The 9,128-nt window shown below is 44.8% G+C and overlaps 1 protein-coding gene across 1 annotated transcript; it reads right to left on the reverse strand.

Moving 5' to 3' along the window:
• Positions 1 to 272: 272 nt before the first annotated feature.
• On the reverse strand, positions 273 to 8,878 carry LOC125715275 (protein GREB1-like). Its single transcript, XM_048986606.1, has 7 exons — positions 8,861 to 8,878; positions 4,987 to 5,163; positions 3,962 to 4,069; positions 3,496 to 3,672; positions 1,585 to 1,779; positions 766 to 859; positions 273 to 682 (listed from the first exon to the last, which is right to left on the reverse strand). Exons 2-6 carry the CDS (start codon positions 5,141 to 5,143, stop codon positions 801 to 803), a joined length of 696 nt encoding a protein of 231 aa, XP_048842563.1. The 5' UTR covers positions 5,144 to 5,163; positions 8,861 to 8,878; the 3' UTR covers positions 273 to 682; positions 766 to 800.
• Between the last annotated feature and the right edge of the window lie 250 nt (positions 8,879 to 9,128).

The raw sequence follows: 9,128 nt of genomic DNA on the forward strand, positions 1-9,128 counted from the left end.
AATGCAGTCACATCTATTATACTGGTAACATCTTGTAAGCAGGATATTTAAATCATTTAAATATGTAATATCAGGTATAAATAATTCAATATACACATTCAGATGTGCTGAATTCACAATGCCATTATTGTGGCAGATACTGAAAATAGACTCAAACGGAATTCAATATACTCTTTACTAGACTTGTTGGACACAAGTACTTGTACAGGTATATTGTATACTAATATAATACGAATATAATATTTTATTATTCTTAGTATTATTATTATTGTTTCTAAAATAAATCTACTTTAAAATTAAGAGGAATTTCACACTGGTTAAGTTCAACAGCCGACCCTGAGCAGCAGACAAATGTCTGATGACATAAAACGTGACCCAGCCCTTCTGTCAGTGAAGCATTTATTGTTGCAGGTCTAAGTAACACCAACCAAAGGCTAACAAACACACTGAATTTGGTGTCTCCACCTTAATCTGAACTGAACAACAGCTATGCTTTATGTGTGTCTTTCGTTTTACTTGAAATAATGATCCTGGACTGATTTTGAACCATCACACAGACACGTATGGGGTGTTAGGGAGCTTTCCTCCTTGAGATGAGGTCCATCAAGATCTTGGTGTGCAGGAGCTTTTGCATGGTGATGCTCTTTCTTATCTGACCAGGGAGCTTGAGTTTCAGCGTAACCTAAGAGCCAAAGAATATGAAAAGTAAGAAGCAGCATCAGCTGTGCCACTGTGTTGCCAGTTCTGCTGGCCGGGGCTTCGTACCTCGTCATCGCTGGGGGGTGCTCTGGAGAAGGTCGTCATGGGGAGGGGGTGGCTCTCTCTGTCAGCCAGCCTTTGTGCCTCTTTTTGGGGGGCCCTGTATTCATTTGGATGCCATCAAAGAATTAACTGCAAAATCAACAGCACTATGAGACTGTTATGTAATAATGATTGCAGTGGGGGGCACTGCGGATGCTGGAATGGTCAGGCGACCTCACAAATTTGCCTCTCCATTTGTTCTCTCCACCTGGGTATGCGGGTGTGAGTACGTCCCCTGATTAAGTCCAAATCTGAGAGAAGGTTAGTCAGGACGTCCTGGTCGTCTGTGTGATTTTTGTTATGCTTCCCTATTCTCTGCTGAAGCATATTGTCTGTTTTGCCATCCCATCATCATAATTAATAAATAATAAAATAAATTATAATGCCAATAATTTCAGTTGCTTTCGGAATGCCCCTCATTAAAACCGCACACACTTGATAATGTACAAGATGCAGTTTTTATAATTTAATAAATTCACACAGGGGAAGGCTTACTCAGGTCAGGATCCCTTAGGCTGGGACTGAACTGTGAACATTGTTGCAGTGCCGTAGGGTCTCTCCTGCAGCCCACAACAGGGCAACACCCTTCCGGAAAGGTCAGGCAGAGGTGCCTGGGAGCACCTACAGACTGTAACCCATCCCTCTGCTGTAACTTGCTTTGTCCCTAGCTAGCTACCTTATAGTCTTGCTGTAGTACCAAGGGGTTTCTCTTGTGGCCTCCGCCTTAGGTCTTCTGATTAGCAGGCCTGCTTTAAGCTCCCCCCCCACAAACGGCAGCCGTACCCATCATCCGACCCGCAGTCCTCCAGCAGATGGGCGGGCCTGCGACCAGCCTCCCGCATGCATCCCTGTGGAGGTGACACTGCAGGTACTTCTGCTTCATGGGCTGGCCGCTGGGCTTCAGGTTGATGTGGATGGAGAACTCGGTGAAGTAGCGGAAGCCCCCCCGCCCGCAGCCCACGCAGTTACCAAGGAAGCCTGGAGAACAGAGGCAGACAGAGAAGCTGCTGGAAATGGGAAGCTAAATGGGGATGCTACACAGGTCACCATATATTAGGGAGCTAGGAGTGTTACGCTAGTCATTACAATTACATTACATAAAAACCTGAAAGAAAAATATCCATCCATCCATAACCACTTATCCAATACAAGCTCACAGGAAGACTGGAGCCTACAACATTCATTCATACACACACACACACATATATCCCTGTACATCTCACTGGTTGGCCATTTTGACAGCGTACACTAGCTGGTGTGTTTTCCCCGTTTAATAATAAAAATATATGTTCTGCTTTCTTTTTATTCCATTAACGATGTTCATTTAAATTCCCATAATCATATTTGTATTTTTTGTGAAGTTAAAAAAAGTTTGAATTTGTAGGTTATCAAAATATTCAACTTGAATAGAATTGTGGTAGAAGTTATACGTTGCAGATGCATCGAATCGCACCTTAAATAATTGCAATCCAAAGATGTATAACCCTAGTATAGAAATAAAACAGCCTCCTTTTTGTTTGCTTCATACCGCACGGATTTACTTTAGGCTTGCCGTACACTTCAAACGACATCCGGACAAAACAAAATCGAACATGTAAGCAAGAACATTCTGTCGCGTACTTAAAATGATGCAGCTGCCTTGTTTGTTTGGTCATGGGACAACCTCCGAGGGTGCAGGACGTTTTGGATGCAGCAAACCCACACAGAGCGAAAGAAAACGTATTGAAGCGAACGCGTGAGTAATTTTAATAAAGGAGGTGCAGGATTGCCAATTTTGGTCAGCTGGCTGGCACATACAAATCTGCACACACATGCATACGCATTTACATGTATGTAACAGTTTTATTACCTTGTAAATAATGTGTAGGCATGACAGTCGGCAACCCTGGGAGATTACAGCTTTTTTAAAATTTAAGTTTCTTTATTAACAATCACTGTTGGTTTAATACTAGCAGTGGCACAGACACTATGAACCAAATGCGCACGGTGCGGTACAAAGCATGCCGATTACGTAGTCCTACTCCCGCGGCGTCACATGTACGTCAGCCAATCAAGGCCAGTGGGTGGGATCACAACAACTTCGTGGTGAACAGAAGATGCGATCCAAGACGATCCAGTAACACCAGGGGGCAGGTCTAGTTGATTAAAACTATTTAAATGTACACTTCCACCTGACTAACTTATCCAGGCGAAGACCATGGCTAATTACTGCCTTTGTTCTGACACCTTTGTGTGGGCTTCCTTCAGGTATGAACCTCAACCCAAAAACATGCAGTTAGACCAGTGGCTCTCAAAGTCGGTCCTCAGGCCCCACTGCCCTGCTTGTTTTCCTGCTATCCCTGCCCCACACACAAGTCCCAGCTGTCTTTCAGCTTCTGATTGACTGAACACACCTGATCCATGTAATCAGCAGTGTGTAGGGCAGGGATAGCTGGAGAACAAGCAGGGCAGTGGGGCCTGAGGACCAAATTTGAGAACCAGTGAGTTAGACTAACTGGCATCTCCAGATTGCCCACAGAGTGTGAGTGTGTGACGGCACCCTTGTGTGCCCCTGCCTGTGCTGTCTAGAACAAATTGAAAGCCCATTTATAATCCTGTAAATAGATAAGTGGTTGGAAGATAGACGTACACCTAAGAAAACAGCTGAAACTTTCCGACTTATTTTACTGCACAACAAGTGGCCGCAAAACAGACCTAGGAGTGCGTTCTGTCCGGTTTCATCAGGAATAAATCTGCGGTCCACGGCGCAGACCAGAGTGTCGTCCAGTAGAACAAGGGACTTGGCTCCCACTAGGAGAAACCCAGCCGGAGTGTCCAGGGGGCTGGTGCTGATGGAAGCCAGTCGCAGGTCCTTTCCTGACTGGCAGAAACCTGCAGAAATACCCGCAGTGTAACCACATCACCACTGGGCCCTTACACGGTTGCCGACCCTGTGCTCAAACCCACACTTTGCTCTCACCTGTATGTGTCTGTGTGTGTCTCTCATAGGAGCACAAAATGGGATGTACAAAGGCTGAAATTTCCTTTTACTTGCTACCTGTACGATGCTAATAAAGGCATTCTTTGCACATGGCCGCTTTCTATGCTCTTTATATAAAGGGATATAGATGTGAGAACTGTGGTTCCACGTGAGGAGAAATGCCTAAGAGAGCCGTCTCACCAGCTGTGGTGCAGTGACCTTCTGACGAGGGCTTCAGGTGCCGTGGGATGGAGGGTGTTTTGAGCGTGAAACATTCGTCTTCCTCTCCTTCCTTATCCTCAGATTCAGCTGACAGTAGGAATGAATATCGGTTACTTCCTTCCCAACACATGCTGCACACCTTGCATCCGGTGTGGGCAATACTGCAATCCTATAATCTAAATCAGGGACATTGCTAGACAAAAACTCTACTTTGCCAGTTGGAGTACAGACCCCCCATTAGTGAAATCACCCTGTAGGGGTTTAGCGATCACTTTGGCTCCCACAAACATTGCCTGCTGCATGCGTGAAATGTGATATACTATCGTGTTATCGTTTCTCAATCAGAGAAGATAATCAGTATTATTGAAAAACTTACTTCAGTCCTGTGGTGTTATCATTCCTCGATTCTGATTCATGTTTCGTGCAGACACGCAGATTGCTGCATGTGTGCACCGTGGCGCTGCGCTTAGACAGTAATGCATGTGCCACAGTGCACCGGCTATGACATGCACGCTGACATGCATGGACAGTAATGTGTGTGCTGCGGTGTACAAACCCAGACACGCCTCACGCACGGCGCCTGCCTCAGCTTGTTTTCTGGGTTAAACTGCGTTGCTTTGACATTGTGGATAAAAACAAAAGGAATCCATCCTTTTCCCATAATCGTCAATTTAAATTAATCCATTGTCAAAGCTTGGAGCTTGTTAAGACCCAAACAAGAGACTTTACTGGAGCACAACAGATCAATACTGGGGTACGTGTGCCAGTAAAAGCGGTCTAGCAGTATTCATGATTTAAATCATCTGGGTGCTCGTCCCTCACAGCCTAAAAACATGCAGTTACTGTGAGTGATCTGATGTTTCTGAACTGTCTAAATTTTTTGTGATTGTGTGTGTGCCCTGCAATAAACTAGAGTTGACCCCTAACTTCAGCCCCAGGCCCTGCAGTTCACATGCAGAGAAGACCTTATGAAAAAGGCTAGACATTATATCAATGAATGAGACCTTCCTGTTGATGATGCAGCCCTCCAGCCTCCAGGTAGAGTTGAGTGAAGACCGGTCTGGATGCGGGGCCGTCAGAGAGGAGCAGCTCCATGATGGAGCTGTGCAGAGCTTCCTCAAACCGCGTCCCCTTCAACCGGCCCACATTCGAGTTTCCCATCTTCCTCCAAGCACCTACGACTAGCCAAGGGAACTGGTAAGAATTCAGCATTTTAATGATAAGAAATAATTCTAAAAAAAAAGTAGGTTTAGTGGCTCAGTGGTGCAGTAGGTAGTGCTGTGGCCTCACTGTGCACCCTGAACTGGCTTGTGTATGTGGGGTTTGCATTTTCTCCCTACGTTTGTGTGCATTTCCACTGACAGTACAAATACATGTGACTTGGCTGAAATGGTGCATCCAAGGCTTAAGCAGTTAGGGGAATCCCTGGGGGGCCACCCCCCTCCTTGTTAAAAAATTACAAAAAACATCCTTTCTGAAAATATTCACCCCCCTAAATTGTTATGTGTAATCTCACTCATGTAAAGGTAAATCTGTCGACATTACGAAGGGCTCTCAGTAGGGAGAATCTGGTCCACATTAGACTGAAACACAGTTTAATTCGTACTGCACGATTTTCTCTCCAACCTTATTTGACCCCCACCATCACCCTTGAAATATTTTTACAACTGAACCACTGGGTGTATCTAAAACATGCCTGCAGTGTTTGGGACTGTGATGACCCTGCCTCTTACTCTGTGCTTCTGCAGGCAACGCCATGATTGGATAAGTGGTTACGGTATATAGGATATAAAGAGAATGTGGCACCTAGAAAGAGGTGTCCTACACGTAAATGTGATCCATGAAGTTTACGAGGCATTTTATGACGTTTATGAAGACGGTTTACGATTTCATCACTGTGGTAAAGCTACAAATTATTCAAAGTTCACCAAGCATGAGAGCCATACATCATATTCTGAACATCCTTGGAGTTCTGTTTTCAAAAAATTCAGCACAGGCTGCTCTGTTCAGTCCGCGGGAACATCACAGGATGAACGCTCTCTCATTCAGTTTCCAGAAAACATTGCGTGTTTCTGGGCTGCGGCAGAAGGACACAACACAGTCTAGGGACCTAATTATTCATTTCCCCGACATGCCATGTCCTCCTTCCACTGAGTAAGACCATTACTGCTACCATTTTTCCTGGAATCTGCTGTGTTTCTGCAAGGTATCCAGTCTGAAGACTCAAGAAACAATATTAAATGTCAGGGCAGTTCGACCTGGAGAAATACGATCGCTCCTGGATTCTGTCATTTCTATGTAAATGGAAATGAATCACAGTTCAGTACCACTGCAGGCGATCGAGTCACTACTCCCTGTAGCTATTAAAATATTATTTGTGTTTTCCACTTTAGTGGTGAAAAAAAAAATCCTGGTTTCTCTTTGTGCACCATTATGTAGCTAAAATAAAGAGAATTCATGTACAAAGAATATTATTCTCCATTTTTAAAAACATAAAATATGACATGATGAGAGAATTTTTTTAAAAATGAGAAGCTTGTCTACCCAGTAAACTTCCTCAGAAATGCCGTCCGCCTGTCACTGAAAGACAGCTCGGTGTGATCAGGATTCTACAGACAAGACCTACAAAGCCACCGCTTGTCAGCACAGAGTCACGGTGAGCTTGGAGCCTATGGCAGATACTACGGGGTGCACGGTGGGTGAACAGCCTGGATGGGATGCCAATCCACTGCAGGGGACTCACCCTGGGAAACTCAGAGACACCATGTTAAATCTAACCACTGCAGGGGGAAAGTCCATGAACACTGGGAGAATGTCCAAACTCCACCCACACAGCACTGGGGGCAGGATTCAGACCCCCAGCCACAGTGGTGTGAAGCAGCAGCACTAAACACTAAGTCACCATGAGGTACAGGTCATCGTACCGACATATAAGGGGCAATTACACCAGTAACCAGCAGCACTGTGCTTCAGTCTTATTGGGCACCAAGTTCTGGATCAGATCTTATAACTATGGTTCCTCACTCTCTTCTCCATGTCCACTGACTTGGTCCTGTGCATGTCTATTTTTTCCACCTTTCTGTTTTCTGCTCAGGCCACCTTGCCCCAAGCTAACATAGCACCCACCGGATCCGACGCAGTTACACAGTACTTGGTCTGCTCTCAGTCCCCTCCCTTGAACAGCGGGACCACCAGACCTTAGTCTCTCCCTTCCTCCCTGCTGTCATCCATCATCACTGAGTCTGTTACTTTCTCGAGACACGGTTTTCCCAGAGTATTAATCAGTTATTTTCCTGGAGTACTGCTCCATTGTTTTGCCTTAACCCTACTTGATTACGACTGGCTGGAGTATGGAATATGGAGTATGGAGGGTTCTTGGGACTATTGCTTCCTCATACCTCTAGGGGTGAGGGTCTGATTCCTGCCCCCACTGTGTGTGTGGAGTTTGCAGGGTCTCCCCACGTGACCTGGGCTTCCTCCTGTGGTCCACAGAGATGTACTTACACAAACTAGTGCCTCCAAATTACCCAGAGTGTGTGTATACATGTGCCCGGTGACAGACTCCAGGATAAGCGTTTCAAAGATGGATGGACTGTTCTTCATAAGGTAATAGTTATTTTTCTATGTTTCTTTCTGGGGAAAAAAAAACTCCTTCTCTAGCATGGCTGGAAAAAAAAACACTGAATTAGACTTGATTGATCAACTGACTGGCATTCAGTGCATGTGTCCATGCAAACTGTCAGTGGCAGACAGAATGAAGAGCACAGACACCACAGCTAAGGAAAAAGCAAACACTACTCTTCCCGGTGCCTGATGTGCTGGGAGATGAGGCCATTTTTCAAATGGTTCAGGCTGTCCCTTCCTGAGCGTCACTTAATGACAGAGAGGTGCCAGGCTGTACAATGTAATGAAAGCAAGGCGAGGACCCCAGTATTTTTGCTCAGGCACAGTCGTCCCAGGTTGCAACACTGGAACTCTGAGGTGAAGATCTTGACGGCACATTACACACAATTCAGAGACATCAATTAGCTGTTGTGCTTGTCTTTGGACAGCAAATGGTAACCCACGTAACACAGGGAGAACATGCAAAATTCCGACATCAACAGCAGGAGTGGGTTGAAAACCCACACTCCAGCGGTAACAGCGCTATTCAGTATTCCACCTAAAAATATCCCTTTAACTTTCTGAGGGAAATATATTTTTAAAACGTCGGTATTTAAGCGCATGGCTATTTCCAGATTAAATTATTTCCAAAATCGTACTCCAAACCAGCTGTCAAAGCACAAGCAGTACTTCAGAGGACAGGTAATTAAGGTTAGCAGGGAGAAGAAAAAAAACAGCGAATCACGCAAAGAGCACAAACTAATCATTTAGAACACACGACAAAGTAATCGCAAAATAAAGTAGCATCTGGACACGCAATACGTCATAAAACAGTTAGAGGAGAACAAGCAGGTAAAGGTGAGACGCGGCGTGGCCGCAATGACCGTGACTCTATACAGGTAAATGAATATTCATGTTTGATTATTCGAGGCATTTATATTATTAGTGAAATCCTAATAAAAAGTACTTTTAAAAACCAAGCAACAACTAATAAGACAAGGACACTTTAATTTTGTGATGACGGGCAACGGCGTCGTTAGGTCCGATCTCTCAGGCTATAGTCCCGAGTTTTTGAGCCCCGATGCCAATCCTCCTTCAAAAAAAAGTCAAGCCCAAAGTAAACTTGACTTAGCCCCTGATCTTTTCTATAGCTAGATACTCCCCTGATAGCGGGTAAAATCAGCGCACGAGTATTTCAGCTTACTTATGAAATCTACAATAAAATAGAAAACCTGATTGCATCGCATCACGAATGAGCAACAGACTACTGCATACCTTTGATGTTAACTTGCGACAGACTCTGTTTATTTGTGCAATGGTATTAACTTACGGTAAACTTTTGAAAAAAAAAAAAATAAATAAAAGCAGTGAGAAAAAAAGTTCATTGAGAAGCGCTCGTGCCTTACCCTTGCTTCAGTAAAGCTGACTCCAGTTACCCTCCGGCAGCATGCTGCGACTGAATTCAGCTTTCGGGAGCCTGACAAATATATCATCCTGTACCTCCTGGTCTCCGTGATCTCACCGAGACAGGACGTGCTGTAAA

This window comes from Brienomyrus brachyistius, chromosome 19 (genome assembly GCF_023856365.1).
Source record: "Brienomyrus brachyistius isolate T26 chromosome 19, BBRACH_0.4, whole genome shotgun sequence".
Lineage (NCBI taxonomy): Eukaryota > Metazoa > Chordata > Actinopteri > Osteoglossiformes > Mormyridae > Brienomyrus > Brienomyrus brachyistius.